The sequence below is a fragment of the Plecotus auritus genome, assembly GCF_963455305.1.
Source record: "Plecotus auritus genome assembly, chromosome: 2".
NCBI classification, from domain to species: Eukaryota; Metazoa; Chordata; class Mammalia; order Chiroptera; family Vespertilionidae; genus Plecotus; species Plecotus auritus.
The window spans coordinates 204249950-204274842 of record NC_137771.1 but is presented as its reverse complement, the minus strand read 5'-3'; the positions used below and the strand labels follow the sequence as shown (position 1 = coordinate 204274842).

The 24893-nt window shown below is 42.7% G+C and overlaps 1 protein-coding gene across 2 annotated transcripts; it reads right to left on the bottom strand.

The window, feature by feature from the left end:
* Nucleotides 1–419: 419 nt before the first annotated feature.
* Nucleotides 420–10202, bottom strand: TRIM59 (tripartite motif containing 59). 2 transcript variants are annotated; one of them, XM_080656170.1, is made up of 4 exons: nt 9998–10120; nt 8967–9044; nt 4956–5000; nt 542–3431 (listed from the first exon to the last, which is right to left on the bottom strand). In XM_080656170.1, the coding sequence occupies exons 3-4, from the start codon at nt 4986–4988 to the stop codon at nt 2220–2222; spliced, it is 1245 nt and encodes a 414-aa protein (XP_080512296.1). In that variant the 5' UTR covers nt 4989–5000; nt 8967–9044; nt 9998–10120; the 3' UTR covers nt 542–2219. The 2 variants fall into 2 exon arrangements, with proteins under 2 accessions (XP_080512297.1, XP_080512296.1); XM_080656171.1 differs by lacking the exon at nt 4956–5000 and having other exon boundaries at nt 420–3431; nt 9998–10202.
* Nucleotides 10203–24893: the final 14691 nt, after the last annotated feature.

The window sequence follows — 24893 nt, the reverse complement described above, 5'->3', positions numbered from 1 at the left end:
CCCCAGCCCCGGCATGTGACCTCCTGGTTCATAGGTGGACACTCAACCACTGAGCCACGCAGGCTGGCCTGTTTAATTTTAATTGCATTGTGGAAAGAAAGGCATTGCCTCATTTGGATGTGTCTGGAGTCGTGGAAGCTTGATATCCAGTTCTCCTACAAATGGACCTTGAGACCTTGAGAGCTTTGTTTGGAGGCTCTAGCAGGGGAGCAATTACTTGTATACCCGTTGATAGAAAAATCTGGTTAAGCCTGCACAGCTTTGGGAGAGAGACACTGGCGCCTAGCTAACCAGACCAGCCGAATCAACCCTGCTGATCAACGGTGACATGTCACAGCCTGGTCATTTGTTTTCAATCATGGAAGAGAAAAGTAACTTAAAAAGACTATAATCAAGTGCTTTTTCATTAGAGTAGAGGTGAGTGGAATTAAGTATTTTATTACATTTTAATAACTAAAAGTGCATGATACCCACCCACAACCCATGTGAAAAATCCAAAGTTACCACTTGAGTTTGAGTGCCTTATTAAGACAATATAAGTAAAATATGAAGAGTTTATTAAAATATATACTTTCGTTATACGTGAAACTTAGAAATATTTTAATATACACTTTAAATTTTACACAATCTCATCTTCCCAGTAAAAGTACAAAAGAGAACAGCATGTTTAAGAATCAGGCATAACTTGGAGATACTGTGGGTTCGGTTCCAGGCCACCCACCAAATACAATAAAGCAATATTTTTGGTTTTCTAGTACATATAAAGGTTATGCTACACATACTGCAGTCTATTCAGTATGCAACACCATTATATCTTAAAAATACCTAAATTTAAAAATGCTTTATTGCTAAAAAATAACCATCTGAGTTTTCAGCAAGTTGTAATTCTGTTGGTGCAGATAAACTTGACTCAGGGTTGCAACTAAACCTTAAGTTGGAAAATAAAAAACCAATGTTCTGCAAAAGTGCGATAAAACGAGGTATGCCTGTACTTGACTGTATTCATGTATACTACATAAGTTTTGTCTACTAAAAACTGGCAAGAGTCTCCCATATATTACATGGCCTTGGACAAATTACTTTTTGGCTTTTCACCTACAAAGTGGGGGGGTTCATACCTACTTCAGAAATGTGAAATTACTTGACACATTTCAGTGCTTATTAATATTTACATGTATTTAAAACTACATGTTTTTGTGTTGTGACTAATGCTTTAATCAAAATCTCAAATGTTCTTTGCCCACACAGTAGTTAATTGTGTGAGGTATATTATGATGCTGGTCAGAAACAGACCTAGCCAGCCATCTTAGTGTTGCTCTCTTTTAAATAAAATTCAAGAAAATAATATTAAATTGGTACTTTTACATTAGCATAAAGGAATGTTTGGCAAAAAAAATTTTTAAGTTTTTAAGACAAATGCAGTTAACATGTTGATACCTAAATCTAAAGAGAACAGAATACATAACATTTCAAAAAATTTTTATCCAAGAACTTAGTTGGCAACTGAACACTACACAAAAGTTAAATATAATCCTAAAGTAACACAAACCACAGAATACTTTCTTAGGAAATGTTGCTGTTTGTTCCCTAACAACACTTAAATTTTCAAAAGCAATAGCTTTATTAGAAATGAATGTTGATAAAACACCTTAAAGCTCTTAAATTCATCTAAATCAACGTGTGGATCCAGTTTGTTTGATCAAAAACATCTTTAAGCAACCCCTTACCATTTTAGACTTTGCTGCTTGATTTTAAAACCTCACCATTCTTATTTGCCCATGCAAAGAAGCCACATCAAAAATAAGTGCATAGGTACTTTCCAGATTTTACCATCTTTTATTCTAAAAGCTACTGTGTGTGAAGAACTGCAAAGTCAGTCACTACAGCCATATTAATGCCAAAAGACAATATTGGCAAAACAATGTTTAAATGCCACAGCAATATTAAGTCAACCTCTCAAATCCATGAAAAAGGGTAATACTCAAATCAACTAGATTTTATTCTAGTTTTCAGATCGAAAACCAGACACACTGCTTCATTTCTGACACATTTCTATCCAACAGAAACATGAAAGGTTTAAAACATTTCTATATATTTGTTGCAATTCTAATAAAGTTTAGTTTGCTATTTTATTTATCCATGCAACCCCAATTTCTCCATTTAGCAATGGTTGTTAGTCCCTGTTTAGAAAAAGCCTATTTGAATTTAGATTTGCATTTTCAACGAAAGACCATTTTCCACATGAATTCCTTCAGTAAATATAAAGTGTGATACAGCATATTCTTTAAATTGTGCAGATTGTTAGATAAACTTTGGTAAACAGATAGAGAGACTTCAAAATAACACATTGAAGTGATTTCATTTAGAAAGGTTATTATGTGTTGGTTAAAAAAGAGGATCAGCATCAGTATCACTGAAATTAGTGTAACTATAACAATATTTAGAATCTTAAAAAATTCAACTTCCTTTTCATCAGCAGGCCAGGAACAAGGCATCCTGGTTGAAGAAATTTTCATTTCAGGAATGAGTAGTTTCTTAATTTGTCCAATTTCTGTTATGCTCCAATCTTCTTTCAATACTTGGCTTACTCGAGGATAAATTTCAATACGTTGGACCTCGGGAAGTGGACTTTGTTTTAAGATCTGCACACGCTGACGGACATCATCAACTTTTTCAAGAAATTTAAGTGGAGACTCTTCTTGTAAAGATGTTGTCAATGTCATTAATTCAAGTTGCTGCTTCCTCATTTCTCTTATTCTTTCAATTTGTGGAGTATATTCTTGATTAATCAGATTGCCAACATCAGAGAGAGCAGTTAGGAAATTTTTTTTTTTCTGTTCTAATATATCACTAAGTTCCTTAAAATACTGGAGAACAACTTCTTTATCACCTTGAACCATTTTCTCCGAATGAGATTTTTCTTCTTCCAGCTTTTCAATAAGACAAGTAAGGTCTGTCCAGTGTGTGTCAGTTAACTGTTCCAGCAGTTTTTGAGGCGTGTCCTTTTCTTTCAGATAGGCACTTTGAAGATCATCTATAGGATGACCATGATGTTGGCCTATGGTAAGGCAATGACCACAAACTAATTTTTTATCTAGTAGACAGTAAACATTTAATGGTTGCCTGTAATGTTCAGGGCAAGTGACAATATCTGGATGATCTTCTTGCTGGTACTTTTCAATAATAGCCCTTAATGCAAAATTAACAGGTAAAGATTCAATACCAGTTGAAGCAATTTCAATAATACTTCTGCAATTAGGGCACTTGAGTGGAATTCGTAATGGTCTCCATATATAAAAGTTACCAGATGCCTGAAGAACATTTTCCAAGCAGTTTCTACAAAATGTATGAGAGCATGGTAGTACACGAGGATCTTCAAAAATACTATAACAAATGGGACATGTTAACTCGTCCTCAAAATTGTACATTTTCTGTCAAGAGAAAAAAGTATTTTAAGTCTACATATAACAAAGATAACTGCACATATATAAAGTCTTAGTTGTTACCCTCCAAATTGTTTATATACTGTACTTGTCATTTAAAAGAGGATAATTAAGATATTTACTAAGATTTTTTTAATGTAATGCAATATCTTTAAGAGCTTATTTGGGACAAAAATCGTGCTAAACAAAACAATTCTAACTAATTTGTAATGCTTCAAATTGAAGTTAAATATTTAAGTTTGTTCCTATGTAATGAAGATTTAAATTCAGTGTTCTGTTGAAGTCTGCTTAATGATTATAACTGTTCTATGAAACTTCTTACATTCTAAAATGCTAAAATAAGTTAGGCTTAGCAAAATTATATTCTTTAATTCAAAAGAATTCATGCTCTCAGTTGGCTCAATCATAGTTTCTAAAGCAAGTTACTAAATTTCTCTAGTAACTCTTATTATAAATTTCCTAGCTTCTTAAACTGGACGACTGGTGTGCCTACATAATGCAATACTCTAAAGTAATTTTATGTTTTATTTACTTGTAATTTTGAGAGCACGTTTATTAAAGCTGGAGACAGCAAAACAAGAACGGGCTTAGGATAGAAGAAGCAACAGGAGAGAGCCTAGGCAGGGCTGCTTTGACTCTAGAAATGTCAAAGTAAACTTAATTTGAAGATTTAGAAGAGGAAAACATTTTTTAATTGGTCCTTGCAATAAAACATCAGTTTCAAAAATGAAGTGTGGTAAAAAAAAAATTACCACTAGAATATGCGTGGTAAAAGAGTACCATTAGTCATCTCTCCTTAATGCAAGAAGCTGAGCAAAATAGTTCAGAGACCCTCTCTGACACAAGTAACTTGACCTCTTAGCAAGCTATTACTGACATTTCCAACAAGCCTACAGTTTTGCACCTTATCACCTTTTAATACTCCTTTGTATCTATCAATGCAAGCCACAATCCTCAGGTCTTACTTAAGCCTGATACAGAGAAAAATGAAGTCACACCACTGTTTCAAGAACCTTGAAAAGCAAAACAAAAAACCCAAATGTCATTCAGGTAATTATCAAATCCTCCTCTATAAAAAGATTAATAAAAGTTTGAGAAAACAAATTATACTTTCGCCCTGGCCGGTGTGGCTCAGTTGGTTGGGCATCGTCTTGTGCACCGAAAGAGTGCCAGTTCTATTCCCAGGCAGGACACGTGCCCAGGTTGCACACTCGATCCTCGGTAGGGAGTGTGCAAGAGGCAGCCAATCAATGTTCCTTTTAACATTGGTGTTTCTCTCTCTCCTCCCTCCCACTCTCTAAAAATGAATAAAAATATTTTTTAAAAAAAGAAAATAAATTATACTTTTAATAAACATAAAAACCTCTTTAGACTTTTTAGCTCTATGCTCCTTTCACCATTTTCAAAACCAAACTCATTCATGTTTCAAATCTCAACTTAAATTCTTATCTCCTGATTAGGTGCCCTGTTAATCTCAGCTAAACTGCTGCACTTGCACTTCACAGCACTTACCTGGATTTTATTTTGTAACATTTTTCTACTCATTGGAATGTAAACCTGCAATAAGGACAGAAATTGTGTCCAAGTACAAAATGTGACACGTTAGTAGGCATTCACTCACAAGTAAACACTGCCTCTTAAGAGACTAATGTTAATGTCAGATCTTAGTTTTTTTTTTTGGTTTCTTTAAAACAGCAAAACCTCTACTCTTAGGAAAAGCTGTAACAGTTGAGTACATCAGAAAATACACTCCATTCAGACTGACCAATATTCAGAACCCTGATAAACCAGGATGTGTCACACAGAAACTAAGCTTCAACTGTGAAACATTCCAGGAAACTAACGTAACTGAGCAACACTAGAGATGACGCTCACTGCACATAAATTCAAGTGAGTACATGTTGGGGAGACTTTATGACTCTACCCTGTATCTAACGGAGAGCTCCGAAATCATACAGAACCACCAAAGAAAAACAACACGTTTCGCAGAGTATTTCAGCGATATCCTGAAGGGACAGAATAGCACGTAATAGGGAATAAAACTTGAGCAGTGGACATATATTCAATTTAGATTTAATATTAGAGCTATTTAATGTTTAAGTACAAAAATTATCCTTGAAACAGAATGCAACCTTTCCCTCCAAAGCCCTATATTTTTCAAAAACTACAAAACATTTTCTAAGACCCCATTTAGGGAACCCAAAAGCTCAACTTTCTTTCAAATGAGGATATTAACAATACTGTAAAGAAAATATCTCCTGAGCTCATATAAAAATGGAAGCAAATATTATGGTCTCAAAGTTACTTCCATAATACGTAAAATTTTAAATAAAATTTCATCAGAAATGTGTGAAAAACTTGAAGATACAGAAATCAAATTCTACTCTTGGACTACCCTCTTCTTGCTGATTTATTAAGAACTAATTTTAGGCAACAAATTCATGAGAAGTCAGATACTAAGAAGCAAGCCTAGTTGACAACAACTATAAAACCAGGAACTTTCTGACTCTGGTTGCTGCCTGAGAAACAAAAGATACATAGCTGGTTATCATTTAGAAGCTAGTTCTTCCAGGAACTAGTATGAAATTCTATGCACCAGAAATTTTCCATAACCAGTCTAAACGCTTAATGGGAAGAAAAGGAGCAAAAAACTTTAGCTATGTATATTTTCTAGGATAAACATGCTGGATTTTAGCTATGCTGTATGTATGTAACAACACTGGACCCTATAAGGCAATGAAGCAATGCCTTAAATACAGAGATGGGCAAAAGTATGTTAATAATAATAAATAATTCAATAATTAATGCATAAATAATAATACAAAAATAAGTTTCATGTACTCACAACTGTAAACCTACCTTTGCTCCACCCAATGTTCTCACGAAAAAAAATGGCTTTCAACCTAAAATTCTATACAAAAACTAGAGGCCCACTGCACGAAATTCATGCACTGGTAGGGTCCCTGCTAGACTGCCAGCAGGGTACTCCCTCCCTTCCCCCAGCTGGCCCCACCCCTAGTCGAACTCCCAGACGAGGGGACAATTTGCATACTACACTTTTATTATATAGGTAACTTTTCAATGTTGACTAAAATAGTTTTGACATGAGAGTTCTCAAAAATACACATGCCCCCATCCTCCCACTCTCTCCCTCTCTTTCCCTCTCTCTGCTCTCCACCATATGAAGACCCAGCAAGAAAATGGCCATCTGTAAACCAGGAAGAGAGCTCTTGCCAGCTCGCCCCCAACTGCCCCCCCTGCCGGCCTGCTCGCCCCCAACTGGCCCCCTCTACCAGCCTGCTTACCCCCAAATGGCCCCCTCTGCCAGCCTGCTTGCCCCCAACTGGCCCCCCCTGCCGGCCTGCTCACCCCCAACTGCCCTCCCCTCCTGGCCTGATCATCCCTAACCCCCACTGCCTCGGCCCCGCCACCATGGCTTTGTCCGGAAGGATGTCCAGAAGTTCTCCCGGAAGGTCTCCCAGTCTAATTAGCATATTACCCTTTTATTAGTATAGATCAGGGGTGGGCAAACTTTTTGACTCGAGGGCCACAATGGGTTCTTAAACTGGACCGGAGGGCCGGAACAAAAGCATGGATGGAGTGTTGGTGTGAACTAATATAAATTCAAAGTAAAGGAGCGGAGGGGAGAGCAAGAGAACCCTCCGCTCTTTTGGCTCTGCGGGCCGGATAGAACAGCCGAACGGCGCGGGCCGTAGTTTGCCCACGGCTGGTATAGATACTAAGCAAACATGAAAAGAAATCAATAAAAGAAATTAAAGTGCTTGCTTCTGGAGTGCAGGAATCAGGAGTGGAGACAGTGAGGGTAGAGAGCTGCTTTTTTTTTTTTTCATTATAAACTTAAAATACTGATGTTTTTAATTTCAACTATTAACATGCAATTAAAAATATAATAAAATTTTTAAGAAAAAAATAAAGGCAATAAATACTACAAACATTCTGGCAGAAAAGTAAAATACCTAAAAAAAGAGCACAAAAACATAATGGTCTCCAAATTCTCCTCGGGGAGACTATAATTTCCAAAGATGGCCACAACAATTATCACCCACATATGCTCTTCTGTAATGTGACTTTGCTGGTACTCCCCCATCAACAGATAAAATCTATTCTCCCGCCCTCCAAACCCCCCCAAAAAATCTAGACAGGACGTGTGTGACTGCTCTGACCAGCAGGACACAGTACAAGTGATGCTGTAAGCGTTCTGGGTATGGCCCTTAACTAGCCTGATAGGTTGCTGCCTCTTAGAATCACAAACTGCTGAGAAAAAAGTCCAAGGCTACTCTGCTGAGAGAGACCAATTGGAGAAGCAATGAGGTGTGAAACATGTAAGTGAAAAAGCCATCATGGACATGCAGCCAGCCAAGTCTTCAGATGTTGGTTACACCTCAGCAAAAAACCAGAACATCTCCAAAGCAACAAGAAATCCTAGAAGACAATGTAGCAATGCCCATAGGAAAATAACATGACCTTAGAATTCTGTACCCAGCCAATATGTAATTTACTGACGTGAAACAACAATAAAAATACTCTCAGGTTTAAAAAAAATTCTAGAGAGCCTAGCTGAAGCCATACACTTTCATTACCAAAGTGATATACTTTCATTAATCCAATATAAAATTCTATTTTCCTCCAATGAGTACTAAAAGCCCAAGTAAAAATCGATAATTAGTTCAAGATTTCCTGCTTCTCTTTTAAAAGTCACCAAGAAATATGAATATAAAAAATCTTTTCAGGAAGAAACCTGAGGGTACATCACCTAGTAACAAATTATTTCACAAATTTCTTGTGTTTAAGTATCAAAAACACATTTTTTAATTTCTAAACTTTTTATGCAGTCTTTCTCCTGAGGACTGATTTCCTATGGAGTCTCCACAATGTCTAACGAGCTTGCTATGGATGGGTCAGCACTGGCAACAAATGATGGAGAATTAAGCAGTACCAAAAGTATCACTGCCCATTCTCCTGTGTAAACAACATTTTTAAGTTTTAATTCACTAATGTGTCGTTGCCTTTCATCTCTAAACATGAGTGGATATAAAACATTCATTACATTTTACAATCACTAAATATTTACCACATTATAGAGTTAGATGACTTGCTCTAGGACTTACAGTGTGAGTCAGCTATAACTCTGGAAAAGTGCCACCACCCAGATTGGGGCTCACATCTTTGTGGCCCTAACTGATAAAAAGCACATTTCATGCAATTAAAGGCTTACTTTAGAAATACTACAATTGCGCCTCCTATACACGTAGGTTACGTTTTTAAAATATTTTTGTACATATAAATTGTACAAAACAGTAAAGGACCACCATAACTTTTTCAAATTAAAAAAGAAAAAATCCCATTGTTAGATCTAATTTTAACTCTGCATATTTGTACCGTTTTCCTGCATTTTGGCATTAACCTGTTTCCCCAAACTAAAAAAGAAATGATGCAATTTAACCAGAGAGTGAAATTTTTCTGAAAATTTATTTTGTATTCACTTGATCTCCCAGAACTTACCTGCTTTGTTGATCTTCTAGTTTGAAGACTGAATATATTTTATCTTGTCCAACTTTTCCAGATTCTTTTATTCTTATTCTAAAATCAAAATAATTTTAATGTTTCAGAAGTTACATTCTAAAAAAATATAAATAGGACACCACAAGAATGGTTTCCATTTCACTGTCTTTGATGTTTACCTTCCTCTTGCTACATTGTGTTTTTTAAAAAGTAGCAAAAAGTATCAACAGTTGTTGCAGTAGCAAGGAGAGGTATCATTTGTACCTTGAAAGTCCCAATTATTCTGCGCCCAAATAAACTGGACCTCTTTTATAACGTCAAGTCTCTCCTGAGCTCTAAGAAATAGCCAACCATGGTGATGGCGGGGCAAACATTCACGGTCATTTTGGATTGCTGAAAGGCAGTTAGAAGACAGGAAGCATCCGCGGCCCTGAAATATTTTGTCAGCTTAAAACTGTAATTAGTGATTTAGTCTATTCCCATCACACGCCTGTTTATCTTTCTGTTCTGCCATTAAAATAGTATTGGGAGACCCGGGGTCACTTTTACTTAATGCACCTCAGAACTGAGGGTTCACATCTGTAAAATGGGCACAAATACACCTCCCCCTGTTAAGTCCTCAAAAGAACCTCTGACAAAAGGGCTCAAAATAGCAGTGCCCTTCCCTTTCCCGAAGGTAGACGCGAAGTCCTCCCGGGCCTCCCTCCACCGGCTCGGCGCCCTCCGCGCGGAAGCCCGACCCCCGCGAGGCAGCCCCGCTCCGGGGAGGGAGTCCCGCTCCGTCCCCACCACGGAGGACCTCTCCCTCACAGAAAGGCAGCTCTGGGCTGGAGAGAGGAGAACGAGCTTCCCCGAACTCCCCAAATGCGGCCAGAGGGAAGAATAGATGCAGGACCCAAGCCAGCACTCCCTCCATCACGCCCCTCGACTCCCCTCCACACACACCCAGGACAGCAGCCTCTGCCACGGGAAAGGAGAGGGACCCAGCGCCGCCGCCTTCTCGAACCCAAAGAGAAGCTCCCTGCACTCACCCGGCGAGGGGCAGACAGGCAACCTCACGAGCCAGAACGGAGCTCGCCGGCCTCCACGCGGACGCCGAGAACTGCCTAGCTTCCCCGCCCTCCTCCGCCCAGAGGGCCTTCAGGTGCCCAGACGGGGCGGGGCTTCGCGGAGCCTCCGACGCAGGTGCCGTCTCCCGGCAACATTCAATTGCGGGGCGTCGGCCAATGAGAAAGCGCGCGGGGCCGCCGTTCGAAAGTAAACGGCCCACGGCGCCTGCGGAGGCGGGGGCGTGGCCGCCAGGGATTGGCTGGAGGCCCAGCTTTCCGCGCCTGCGCACTAGGTGCGGGCGACCTCAGGGAAGCTCGGTTGGCGCTCTGCTAGTGGCGCTTGGGTATGGGACGCTTCCGGGAGCCTCGGAGCCCGGATGGCGCCTGTGGACCCTGGAGAAGTGGGGCTAAGCGGCGGCCGACAATTTATACAGGAACGATTCACAGGACTATTTTTTACGTGGAGCCTTGGACATCCATTGATACCTTGCAGGTTCCCTGCGCGGAGAAGTCTCCACCCCCCCCGGACGGCACGCGCACGCCTGCAAGATCGAGCCCTGAGTCCGGTCCTTTGTTTCCGGAACCTGGACACCTGGCCCTCCCCGAGCGCGGGGCCGGCTTGGGAAGAGGGGCCTGGATTAGTTAGGATCTCTTGTCCTTAAAGAGGACTCACCCTGTGAGAGCTGGTGGGACTGTGGGGCTCAGTAGGACGATCTCCTGCTTCTCTCCCTACTCTTCCCACCCCCGTGTTTTCCACTTGAAATTACCGCACAGAATTCGTGACTTCCAATTCCGTTTCTCCATGTTACTGTTTCACCTTCTTAACACGGCCTAGAATCAGGAAACATGCACATCAGTCATCCTTTTCCCTTTTTTCTTGAGAAACTTGATCCAACTGTATCTCAAGATACACTCATCAGTTTCCCTCCTAACGTCATTTGCCACTGCGCTAAGTTAAAATGATGAGCGTTGCTAGAGTGTGGATTGCAGTGCATTCAGGTCTTAAGTTCTTACACATTACACTAGAGGCCCGGTGCAAGAAATTTGTTCAGGGGGTGGGTGGCGGGGTCCCTCAGCCCAGCCTGCACCCTCTCCAACCTGGGACATCCCTCTCACAATCCAGGACTACTGGCTCCCAACTGCTCACCTGCCTGCCTACCTGATTGCCCCTAACTGCTTCTGCCTGCCAGTCTGATCACCTCCTAACCACTCCCACTCCCCTGCCAGCCTGATCTACGCCTAACTGCTCCCCTGCCAGCCCGATTGCCCCTAACGGCCCTCCCCTGCAGACCTGGTCACCCCCAACTGCCCTCCCCTGCCTGCCTTGTCGCCCCTAACTGCCCTCCCCTGCTGGTCATCTTGTGGCATCCATCTTGTGTCCACATGGGGATGGCCATCTTTGACCACATGGGTGCGGCCATCTTGTGTGTTGGAGTGATGGTCAATTTGCATATTACCTCTATTATATAGGACTAGTGGCCTGGTGCACGAAATTCATGCACATTAAAAGGGGATTAATTAGAGGAAATAATTTAATATTGCTATTTGCTCTTTCTCTATAATAGAAGTGTTGGAGATGAAAGAAAATTAGTAAAATGTATATGAAAGGGGAGAAACCAAGATGGCGGCATAGGTAAACACCTAAACTGCTGCCTAGCACAACAATTTCAAAACTACAACTAAAAGACAGAACAGACACCATCCAGAACCACAGGAAAGCAGGCTGAGTGAAAATTCTACAACTAGAAGGAAGGAGAAAAGCTCACAGAGAATTGGAGGTACGGCAAAGGGGCTTTGTGCACGCAGAGAGGAAGGGCGGCTGAGAGCCTGGCTGACTTTCTCTGGCGGAAGGGGGAAGGAAGCCTCCGACCGCACTGAACCCCAGTTCTGACTGCACTGAACCCCAGTTACAGGCGAGCCCCTGGGGACCCACGCTCTTGTGGGGGGAGTCTGGACTCTCGGGCGGAGACTCGGGAGCCGGGGAAGGCGGAGGACTGAAAGTGCGCACGCGCGCACGCGCTGGTGTGCACAAAGGCTGCAGGGGTTGCCACAGGCTTTCCCTAGTGGAGGGGAGTCAGAGGATTCTGACTGCACTGAGCCCCAGTTCTGACTGCAGTGAACCCCAGTTCCAGGCGAGCCCCTGGGAACCCACGCTCTTGTGGGGGGAGTCTGGACTCTTGGGCGGAGACTCGTGAGCCGGAGAAGGCGGAGGACTGAAAGCGCGCCTGCGCCGGTGCGCACAAGGGCTGCGGAGGTTGCCGCAGGCTTTCCCTGGTGGAGGGGAGTCAGAGGCTCCTGATGGCACTGTGCCCCAGTTCTGACTGCAGTGAACCCCGGTTCCAGGCGAGCCCCTGGGGACCCACGCTCTTGTGGGGGGAGTCTGGACTCTCAGGCGGAGACTCGAGCTGGGGAAGGCGGAGGACTGAAAGCGCAAGTGCGCACAGGGGCGGGGCTGACAGGAAGCCAAGACTGAGGCTCCACCCCATCCAAGCTGAGCACAGAGGCTATTGCAGTTTGGCAAGTCTAATCCTATAGGGCTGTCTCCAGCACCGGGCTTCTCCCAGCATAGACACAGCTGATCCTTACAGCCAACTGACCCGGAGGTCAATTCTTCCCAGTGATACCAACAACAATAAAGACTTAATTACAACAAGGCTGTACACACAGTCCACAAAGGGGTGCACCAAGAGTCTCCACCTCAGGTTAACTGGGGAAGCAGACCCACTGGGCCATATTGGAAACCTAGCACAAATATCTACCTTACCAACTCAGGGAATCAGTAAAAATGCGGGGTCAAAGAATCAGATCACAAACGAAAGAAATGGAGGAAAACAAACGACTGGATATAGAATTCAAAACCACCGTTATAAGACTTTTTAAGAATATCCTAGAAAAGGCCGATAAATATAACGAGACCCTCGAAGATATGAAAAAGGACCAACTAGAAATTAAACATACACTGACTGAAATAAAAAATATTATACAGAGACCCAGAAACAGAATAGAGGAACACAAGAATCAAGTCAAAGAAGTGAAATACAAAGAAGCAAAAAACACTCAACCGAAAAAGCAAAAAGCAAAAAAAAAAAATCCAAAAAGTTGAAGATAATGTAAGAAGACTCTGGGACAACTTCAAGCGTACCAACATCAGAATTATGGGGGTGCCAGAAGAAGAGAGAGAGCAAGATACTGAAAACCTATTTGAAGAAATAATGACCGAAAACTTCCCCCACCTGGTGAAAGAAATAGACTTACAAGTCCAGGAAGCCCACAGAACCCCAAACAAAAGGAATCCAAAGAGGACCACACCAAGACACATCATCATTAAAATGCCAAGAGCAAAAGACAAAGAGAGAATATTAAAAGCAGCAAGAGAAAAACAGTTAATTACCTACAAGGGAGCACCCATACGACTGTCAGCTGACTTTTCAACAGAAACTATGCAGGCCAGACGGGAGTGGCAAGAAATTTTCAATGTGATGAATAGCAAGAACCTACAACCAAGATTACTCTACCCAGCAAAGCTATCATTCAGAATTGAAGGGCAGATAAAGAGCTTCACAGATAAGAAAAAGCTGAAGGAGTTCATCACCACCAAACCAGTATTATATGAAATGCTGAAAGGTATTCTTAAAGAAGAGGAAGAAGAAAAAAGTAAAGAGAAAAATTATGAACAACAAATACATATCTATCAACAAGCGAACCTAAAAATCAAGTGAATTAAAAACCTGAGGAGCAGAATAATCTGGTGAATATAATAGAATCAGGGGCATAGAAAGGGAGTGGACTGATAATTCTCAGGGGGAAAGGGGTATGGGGGGTTCATGAAGAGAATGGACAAAAATCATACACCTTTGGATGAGGACAGTGGGGGGGAGGTAAGGGCAGAAGGTGGGGTGGGAAAGGGGTGGAGGGGAGCTATGGGGGGAAAAAGGAGAAATAATTGTAATAATCTGAATAAAGATTTATTTTAAAAAAATGTATATGAAAACCTTCTTCCTGTCAGTCTGGGGCACACCACAGGACCCAGAGTCAAGTCCCCACACACCCACATGTGCCTCAAAATTGTGTGAGACCCAGACCTGGCTGCCCCCCACCCCCCACCCATTGGGCTAGATCCAGACCCGGCCAGTCCCACCCTTGTCAAGCCCCGCCGGGCAGAGGGTGTAGCCTCAGGTCCCCTGGCCCGGCGCCAGGATGGGAGGCATGCCTTGAGGTCCCCCGTCAAGCCCCGCTGTGTGGGGGGCATGGCCTGAGGTCCACCATCAAGCCCCACTAGGTGGGGAGGCACAGCTTCAGGTCCCCTGGCCCAGCACCAGGAGTGGGGTGCAGCCTCAGGTCCCCCATCAAGCCCCACTGGCAGGGGGGTGCAGCCTCAGGTCCCCCGTCAAGCCCTGCTGGGTGGGGGGCACAGCCTGAGTTCCCCCAACCCAACACTGGGGGTGCACCTTGAGGTCCCCTGTCAAGCCCTGCTAGGTGGGGGGCATGGCCTGAAGTCCCCTGCCAAGCCCCACCTGGTGGGGGGCAGGGCCTGAGGTCCCCCGGCCTGGCGCTGGGGCGGGGGGAGCAGCCTGAGGTCCCCTAGCCCAGCACCAGGATGGGAAGCACACCTTGAGGTCCCCCGTCAAGCCCCGCTGGGCAGGGGGCACAGCCTCAGGTCCCCCAGCCTGATGCCAGGGCGGGGGGTGCGGCCTGAGGTCCCCTGTCAAGCCCACGGGAGGGGAGGTGGGGGAGGGCATAGCTGCAGGTCCCTGCTGATTGCTCGTTAAGGCTCTTTATGGGAATTTGGCTTCAGCTGTGGGTGCAGCCATCTTTGTGATGGAGTGATGGTCAATTAGCATATTCCCTCTTTATTAGATAGGATGACAAGGAAACCTTGAACACAATGTAAAACAAGGCACTATCCATGAGTCCTGAGTCAACCTCAGGTGTCTTTCCCAATTCTGTTATTGAAAAAAGTTATAATATGTAGATTCCGATGATATCCAGAGATACTATTACATGGTGGTATATATACATTTCAACTTTATTATGCACATATATTTTCTATTTAAACATTAGAGTCTTCCAAATAGACAGTTTTTAACTTGTCAAAATAATGTTGTGAATATCTTTCCATACCAAAAAATGTAGTATACCTCTCTAAAATTATTCTCTTTAAAAAAAAAAGAAAGAAAAAGCGTAACTGTGAATGTTAACTGTGGACTTTGGGTGATTACGATGTCAATGTAGGTTTATCACGTAACAAAATATATCACTCTGGTGGAGAAAATTGATAATGGGGGAGGCTATGCATTTGGAAGGAGCAGGAAATATATGGGAAATCTCTATACCCTCCCCTCAGTTTTGCTGTGAACCTAAAACTGCCATAAAAAAATAAATTCTTAATTTCAGAGTTTTTAAAATTTTAAGTGTAATTGCCTCTAGAATGAATTAATATGGCTGAATAATGCTTTGAACCTTAGCGTCTTTTTCCTCCTGTGTTTTCCTCTCTACGCTTCCTTACCTAAAGAGTTGTGTGTGTAGCAAGAAAGCAGAAATAGCTTTCACTGGATTTAACTGACTTTGGTTTTCCAAAAAGTCTCTACTCATTGAGGAAAACAGCATTTAGAAGAAGAGACTGAATGTTCAGGGGAAGCAGAAGGAAGTCTGATAGCTCCAAAATAGACATTACTCAGGTCCTAATGGAGGGAGCTATGACACCTGAAAGAAAGGGCTACTAGTACACATGGGTTTAGAGGCCCATGGGTTCCCAGCTTTACCAAAGATTTCTGTAACCCAGCATGACCCAGAAGTGCGGAGCTAGCTAGCTACAGGAGCCTACAAAAACAGCCGCAACCGTGATCGTCAACTTGACATACTTAGGTTTGTGAACTGTGACTCATGCACTCTGCTGAAGATCATAGCCTGGAAAGGCTGGACAGAAGTAACATTCAGATGCTGAAGTTACATGCTTACAATCCATAGCTTAACACTCTGAGGTGCTGAGGTGCTCAGCTTCCCAAAAAGCAGTGGGTCTCCCTACATACTTGCACCGATCTTCTTTCAATAGATTATAGGAAAAGGATCAAAGATTATAAACCTTTGCAGCTGTTAACAATATGAAGAGACAATAAAACATAAATTTTATGACAAACTCTGGTGCTCAGATCAGACGCCCTGCTTAGCCATTCTCTGTCTCAAGTACCCATCACTGTGGCCTCAACAGAATTAATTATAATAAAAAGAACATGTGGCCCTGGCCAGTGTGGCTCAATTGATTGTCATCCCCATGTACCAAGGGGTTGCCCGTTCGATTCCAGCCTGGGTTGTGGGCTTGATCCCCGGAAGGAGGCATGCAGGAGGCAGCCAATCGATGTGTCTGTCTCTAAAAATCAATTTTAAGAATCTTTTTAAAAAGAGACTTTTTAATACACACACACACACACACACACACACACACAATATATATATATGATTTTCCAAAGTTAGAAGGTGTCTGTGGTTCATTTCTAGGACTTCAAAGAAAACACAGCCACAACTAGAGCCATGATGACAGTGGCAGTGAGTCAAGAGCAGTGAGCGAGGGGAACTGACCTGGCAGTTTATAGAAGGCCATTTTATCTGGAAAGAAAAGCACCTAGCTATATAACTCAGTAGAGGTCACAGACTCAAAGATTGGAACTTGAAGAGATCTTAGAGGCAAGCCTCATTTTCAAAGGAGAAAAACCTCCCAACTATGTATATTGCCATTGCTCTAAACTGAGTTTGACCCCAAATTTGATATTAGCACCTAAAAATATATAAACTACATAACTTTAAGCAGTATAACACATTACGTAGAAATTATTTTCACACAGCCCTTTTCAGCTGTATCTTTAAATGTGACTTGGAACACTGAAAGGATTCTCTTCAAAGGCATGTAATGATCATGGTCTGAGAATGATTAATATGAATCATTGTGTGATTAAGAATGGTTTTCATCTCACATTGCTTTTCATCTGTTGAAGAATCACGTTAAAAACAAGGATCAGGACATCTCTGTGACAAATTTCTCTCTGATCTCAGGCCCAAGCAAAAAGTTTTTCACAGCTAGACTAAACTTCACATAGCTATAAAAGCTACATAATTATATCTATTTGTGGCTGTCTGATAAGGTATTCCTTCTGAATCTTAGAATCTGACTGATTTCCTCCTCTCTAGACCAAACAAATTGCTTTTCCTCAAGATGGCATTTGTATTAGAAATTTTAGTTGCAGCTTCAGAATACAGGCTATCAAATACAGAAATGAACTGTGAGGCGGGGCACTCTGAGGAATGGAGGGAATAGAGGGGCTTTGAGAACTGGCAAGGGGAGTTCTAACCTCTCACCTTCTGAGAAAGTGTGCAGGGTTGGGGAGAGGATTCGGGAAGGTTTGTGGGGGTGCTTTCAGTGTCTGCCCCTCCCATGGAGCCTAGTGAGAAAGGCTCAGCTACGTCTGCTTTGCATGGGAGGGACTGAGTGAACTGGCAGGTGCTAAGTCCTCGGGAAATCCAAGACATGATACACAGAATGAGGGAGAATTGCTTCTGTGTTGGACTTGCCTGCACTCCCAGAGCTGGAGGACACTGAGGAAGCATGAGTGTCCAAGGAGCAGATGAGTCACTGTGGGGCTGCCTGAGCCTGAAAGGACCCTAGCACTCCTGGGGGTTGCAGGAAGAGTAAACAGGCACACTGCAGGTGAGCTTTCCCAGGGATAGACTGAAGAATGCATCACAAAACTCCAAAGTCTCCAAGGAACTGCAAAAGCACCCCGCCCACTCCACCCCCACCACCCCCACGACAAAAAAGTCCACTTCAAATATCACCCAGGCCCAGAGACCGAAAACTCAGCTTCCATAGCCTGGGTCAGGTGAGAACTTTTCCTGTTCTCCACCATCTGCCCAATGCAGGAGGGACGAGGAAGGGCAGGTTGTTGGAGGCGGGGGAGGGTGGAGAGCAGGGAATTTAGAAAGAAGCCAGCCCTGCACCTTCCCCAGGAAGCAGTAACTCTCCGTATCTGCAGGAAAGGGAGTAGCTATAGTTTCAAATGAAGTTAGAAGCTTAGACAAAGGGACTAATTTATTAAATGAAACTGTGTTTTGCAATTTTAAGGGGCCTCAGGACTTTGCATCCAAGGTTATTAGATGTTCATTTTAAAGGGACCTCAAGAACAAAATTAAAGTTGCTATCTAGTAGATATGCTCTTGTTCGCATTGCCAGTTACATTGTGTTGAAAAACAAAAGTCACTCTCTCCACCACCTGTTGATGAACAATTGGAGATTAATCACCCTTACACAAAAGGATGTTTGTTATAGTGGGACAATGTTGGCAGAGATGGGTCCCAGTTTGTGATGGCTTCAGCCGGCAGCTACTGTTCCCCACACGCTGCCATTGCCCCCCATATCTCACTGGACCTGTCTTCTGATTGCCTTCTCTCCAGGAGGCAATACTTTGTTATCTACTCACTTCTCCACAGAAAATATCTTAACTATCTATCTATCTATAATAAAAGGGTAATATGCTAATTAGACCGGACATCTTCCAGACATCATTCCGGACATCCTTCCTGACGAAGCCGGGGCCCAAGGGAAGCCAGCCCCGGTCCCAGGTGCCTGAGGGCGGCCCGTGAGAGGGAAGTCCAGGTCCTGGGTGCTGGAGGGAAGCCAGTGCTGGCAGCCGGGGGAAGGAAGGCCTACTCTTGCATGAATTTCTGTGTATCAGGCCTCTAGTTTCTTATTATATAAGCTTCTGACTTCCGTACTCACAGGGCCAAGTTATTTTTCCTAAAACAAATGATAAAACATTCCTTCTCTAATAGCAATTCTGGTATCAACAGAAGAGACACTATGTTTTTCATCCTACACCCCCTTGATAGCAACCAAAACAGATTGTGCATTTATAAAGACAATTTTTCCTGTTCAGTAAAAATTATAAAGCTGTCAAAAACCATGAAACTTACATGAATGATGAGACTTTGCTTGACTACCATTCAATGCTTCTGAGTCCTAGTGGTTATTAGGGCGTTATAAGCATCATATTCACTTAGGACTCCTGAATTCCTGTTCATCAAGTCTACTCAACCTGGCTGTAGGACTGACAAATGTGGGGTGCGGCAGATTAGTGGCTGGGCTACCAACAATAAGTTGGTGACATTTTCAACAAGACAGGGGTCTGGATTTCATAAAACTGGGAAGCTTTCCGCTATTTGAAACCAATGTTCTGCTAAATAAGTCAAAGTTGATTGACAGAATGATTTTTTACAACTCTAATGATCATCTATATATATAAAAGGCTAAGTGACCATCAGACTGTCAGAACAGCCAGTAGGTATGATGCACACTGACCACCAGGGGGCAGATGCTTAATGCAGGAGCTGCCGAGCTGTGGTGACTTGGCAGCGGCGGTTCTCGGGTGATGCACCCTGGAACTAGAGAGAAGGGAGCCTGATTCCAGGGTGTGTCACCCGAGAACCATCCTCTCACAATCTGGGACCCCTCGGGGGATGTCGGAGAGCCGGTTTTGGCCTGATCCCTGCAGGCCAGGCAGAGGGACCCTACCTGCTGGAGGGACCCCACTCACTCTGCAGATGCCCTTCAAGCCCAGGTGCTACCCCAGGTGCAGCTGGCCGGGGAGGGACCACAGGAGGTTGGCTCCAGGGTGTGTCCGCCCATCTCGCCCAGTCCCGCCCCTCCAGCCACCTTCTAATTAATTTCCTTTCAATGTGCATGAATTCATGCACCAGGGCACTAGATTATAAAGAATTACATATCATTTGTAATTAGTCACCACATGAAAAATATTCCCTACTAAAACTATTCCTAACTCTGATTGTAATATCCCAGAATAGTTCCAATTTTCTCAAAGTTTATAACATTTCAAAATATTTTCTCAGCAAAAATTTTTTCATTTCAGTTTTTGAAATATGCATGCAAAAGTTGTAAGGTGAGTTGTGATTTAACTTTATAACAATCCACAACAGATACAATTAAATTAGTGCCATGCCTCTAAGTTGTAACACATTGGGAGACTATGCTAGATGATTATGCTAACATTGCTCAAAGCATTTCTGAAACTCTTTTCTAGAAATTATCTTTAGAGTTAGTCTATGAACCAGACCGAAAAACAAAAAATAAATCATCATATTATTGCATTGGTCTATTTCATATTTGCTTTTTTTAAAAAAAAAAAAATTGAACAGCCTGGCTGGTGTGGCTTGGTGATTGAGAGTTAACCTATGAACCAGGAGGTCACGGTTCGATTCCCGGGCAGGGCACATGCTTGGGTTGTAGGCTGGGCCTATCTCTGTTTCTATCTCTCTCTCCCTCTTCTTTCCTCTCTGATTATATATATATATATATATATATATATATATATATAATTTTTTTAATTGAACAGATTACAAGAAGGGAAACTAGCCCTATAGACATTCATACTGAAAAATTCCTGTAACTAAAACAATGAGTTAGTGGTGCTAAAATAAACAGGCCGGTGGGATAAATCATAACAGGGTCACAGCTATCAATGTTTTTGCACAGTGTTGTGGTTTTGCCTATGGCTGCTTTTCCCCTGCAACAGCAGAGATTTTATGACCCGCAAGCCTACGTATTTATGATATGGCCCTTTAAGAAACAGTTTGCTGACTCCTGGACTAGAGAGGGTCCTGAAATAGATTCAGGTACATATAACAATGAGCATGTGATAAAGGTAGCATCTCAAATTATCGAGGCAAGATGTTTAAAGAAATGGTGCCAGGGACAATTAATTAGACATTTGGAAAAAGATAAAATTAGATCCATACTTCTCACTCTACATAAGAATAAATTCCAAATGGATTAAGATTTGAAATAAAGTAAAAATTAAACTATACAACTACTAGAAAAATACATGAGCGAATATCTCTTCCTACTCTGTGTAGGGAGAGGCTTTTTAATTATGACTAAAACCTGCCTTGATAACACAGCAGTGTTCACTTCCGCAGAGAAGTTGGTGCTGATACCGTGTGACTGACACCCTACTACTATCCTGGCACTAACTCCCTGCCTGCCTGGACCTGCATTTATTGCCCATTTCTAATCTCACTTTACCTGCCTATCTGCCATGACGATCTCATAGGTGACTCTCAATAAATTCAGAATTATTTTGGTTGCAAGTAACAGAATAGCAGCTCACAAGTAAGAATTAGACACCATATTTCACTCATGTGGGATATAAAACTCAAACTCATGGACATGAATAGCAGTGTGGTGGTTGCCAGAGGGAAGGAGGTGGGGGAGGGTTGAGGGATGAAGGGGGCCTATATATGATGATGAAAGATGATTTGACTATGGGTAGTGGGCACATAGCACAATATACAGATCTTGTAACATAGAAATCCACACCTAAAACCTATATGATCCTGTTAACCAATGTCACCCCAATAGGTTTAAAAGAATAAAAGTTAGACAAACAAGGGTTTCTCATATTAACAAGCAATCTGAAGGCAAGTGGTGGCCTGTGCCCTTACAGCAGCTCAGTGGGATCAGTCCCCGCACCTCTGTGGTTCTCTTAGCTGCTCCCCCATGGTGCAGGAAGGCGCCCAGCATCAGCATAACGTCTGCCTGCCGTTCAGAAAAGGACGAAGGGAAGAGGGGATGGTGCCAGCCATGGCTGTCCCTTTTACCAGGAAAGAAAAGCTTTTCCAGAAACTTCTCAGCATTCTTGTATGCATGGCTTCGTAGCCAAAATTATGTCAAGGGGGCTGGCATGGGCCCTAATAGCCTTGCCAAAGTTATTTTTTTAAATACATATGCATAAAATATAGCTCACAAGTGCAACAGAAATAACTGATTTTTGAAAGAAGGCTCTTTTGTTTATGAGTCAGATGCTATCCCGACTTCTGATGAGAAACAAAATAATTAAACCAATTTTGTTACTTATGAGACAACTTTGAGAACTTCCTTTTGAAGGAGTTCAAAACACAAAGAGCAAATTCGGCATTAGTCTCTGCTTGAACTGGGTTTGTGTATGCTAGCTGATGCTTGAACTATACTAATAGTTTTTATGTTGCTAACATTTCCTGGTCTTTGTTAGCATTCTGCTCGGACCTATGCACCCAATGAGCTGAGGTCTATATGTAGGCCATGGAGTTATCCCACCCGGCCAGTGTGGCTCCGTGGTTGTATGTGGACCTATGAACTAAAAGGTCAGGGTTCGATTCCGTGGTCAGGGCACATGCCTGGGTTGCAGGCTTGATCCCCAGTGTGGGGCATGCAGGAGGCAACTGATCAATGATTTTCTCTCATCATTGATGTTTCTATCTCACTCTCCCTCTCCCTTTCTCTCTGAAATCAATAAAAATATATATATATATTAAAAAGCATGGTCTCTGTGCCCACACAGCCACCTTCATCACAAGTCTTTGTCAGAGCTTGTTAAAATAAACTTGTTACGAGACAGGTTAATTTAGTTCATTTTTCAAATATGCACTTACAAAATGATCATCTATATCTGTTGAGTATCAATACTGGAAAGTTAAACTTTATCTCAATTTCACCTTTATAATAAAGCTGTTATACCCTTTCTTTCCCTTTTCAAGTGAGAAAATAATCTCCAGGTTCATGGCACAGTTGAAGACTACAGTATGAAATAAAATCCACTTTCTAAAAATATTTTCTGATGACAAAAAAAAATAATTTCTTTTTAAAATCATGATTAGTATAAGAAATGAAAAAAGTGGGACATGTAGAGTAACCAATGTGGCGTGTGTGGAAATTGCCTCGACTTGTGAACTTAAATCAGAATAAGAACCTCACTGTGTTTCCTTGTCACCAAAGAATTAAGTTAGTGGAGACTGGCGTAGTGATGTCACTTGGACTTAATGAAAACATGGCTTTATTAAAAGTCTCTTGAATCCTTTCCTGTTCATAAGTTGGGCAGCTTCTGTATTCTCCAGGTTTTCCAATTGCTTGCTAACATTTGATCGAGTGTGAACTTGAGGCTTTATCATCTTTTCCTAAGGAATGCAAATGTTCTCTCCTCCCAGAACCTTTCTTTCTCCCCAGCAAGTGCTTCTACCTACAAGATATGCAGTGAGGAGGTCAGCTGAATCAATTAACTTATTCCTTGAGGTTTTTAAAAATTATATTTTTTAGAGAGGAAGGGAGAGGGATAGAGAGTTAGAAACATTGATGAGAGAGAAACATCCATCAGCTGCCTCCTGCACAACCCCTACTGGGGATCGAGCCCACAACCAAGGTACATGCCCTTGACCAGAATCAAACCCAGGACCCTTCAGTCCTCAGGCCGACGCTCTATCCACAGAGCCAAACCAGTTAGGGCTTAAAAATATTTTTATTGATTTTTTTTTTAGAGAAAGAGGAAGGGAGGAAGAGAGTGAAATATCAATGTGAGAGAGTAACACTGATTGGCAGTCTCCTGCACGTCCCCTACCGGAAACCAGAATTGAACCAGCCACCTTTTGGTGCATGGGACGACACGCGATCAACTGAGCTACACCAGCCAGGGCTATCCCTTGAGTTTGAAAGTGCAATTCCTTTCAATCACCTCCCTCCCTCAATATCCAGCACCTGGGGAAATTCTCAAGCCTTCTCCTAAGATTTCTGAAAACTTCCATGGATTTCCTTTGAAGTTCCCCTTGGCCCTATGGGAGATGTTTCTGTTTCACCCCTTTGTCATCCCAGAATGCACAGCTCAACCCCATTTCCAGGTTCCACAAGAAATCTCTTCACCCCACGCATGCTATATTTGAAAAGTCTTTACTAGAGTTTAGAGGATTGCATGGCTCAGCACCCAACATTTCACCACCTTCTTGGCCTCCCTCTTCTGTCCTTTTCTCCTGGATCCCTCTTCCTCCAGCCCCAAATTCTTCCTGCTCAGTTGTTCAGGCAGCCTCCTGTGTTCTTTTAAGCCCATGGCTCCTAAAATTTGGTCTCCAAACCAGTAGCACCAGCAGCATCCAGAAATGTGTTAGAAACGCAAACTCTCAGGCCCAACCCCAGATCTACTGAATCAGAAACTCCTGGAGCAGGGCACTGGCCATCTGTGTTTCAACAAGCCCTCTAGGGCTTTCAATGCCTGTCCAAGTTTAAGAACGTCTGCCTTTTTATCTGGGGTGTAAGCTCTACCCCACCTCTGCCTCTGAAGTTATTTTGTGAACAAAGGAGCACCCCCCCACACACACACTCCCACCAAAAGAGGCATCCTCACACCAGCTACTGAGAGGACATATAGATCCCTACAACCTATATTCCATATTCATTAGAATACATTTGCTTCTTGCTTTTCTTTCTTTCTCTCTACCATTCCACTTCCTCCTGAACTTTTCTTTCCACTGTGACCTCTGGAACTTCTGTTTCTGGGAAAACCAGGTTCCCTTCCTTGTTAGGAGACACAGAGGCGGGGCGAGGGCCCTCGCCACTCTTGTGACCACACAAGACTGACTTACTGAGTGGCCGAGCCACTCCAGAGTAACCTGGGTGCGTCCAGCCTGTGGGTGTTTGATAGACAATGTATTCCGGACACTTAAGTGTAGAGCTTGTGAGGATAAGATGTGCATGGAATTAACTAGCAACACCAAACTCTGAGAGGTTGAAAGCTAATATAAATGAGGGGCGCTCTTGCTACACCAACAGGTAATTAACTCAAAGGCGTTGGCTGAGTTACTTTGAGGAGAAGAGGAGATACAGGAAGGGAAGGGACGTGACACAACCCCAATCCCAACCACACCTGCCCCAGAAGTTTACAGACCGGGTCATGAGTAAATTCTCCAAGAAGCAGGGGATGCCCCATTTCCTAGAGGCCGATGCTCTTTCCAAGGAATGGAAGGAGACTTCACTGGGCCAAGGACCTCTTAGAAGCACACCAATTCTTTTTTTTTT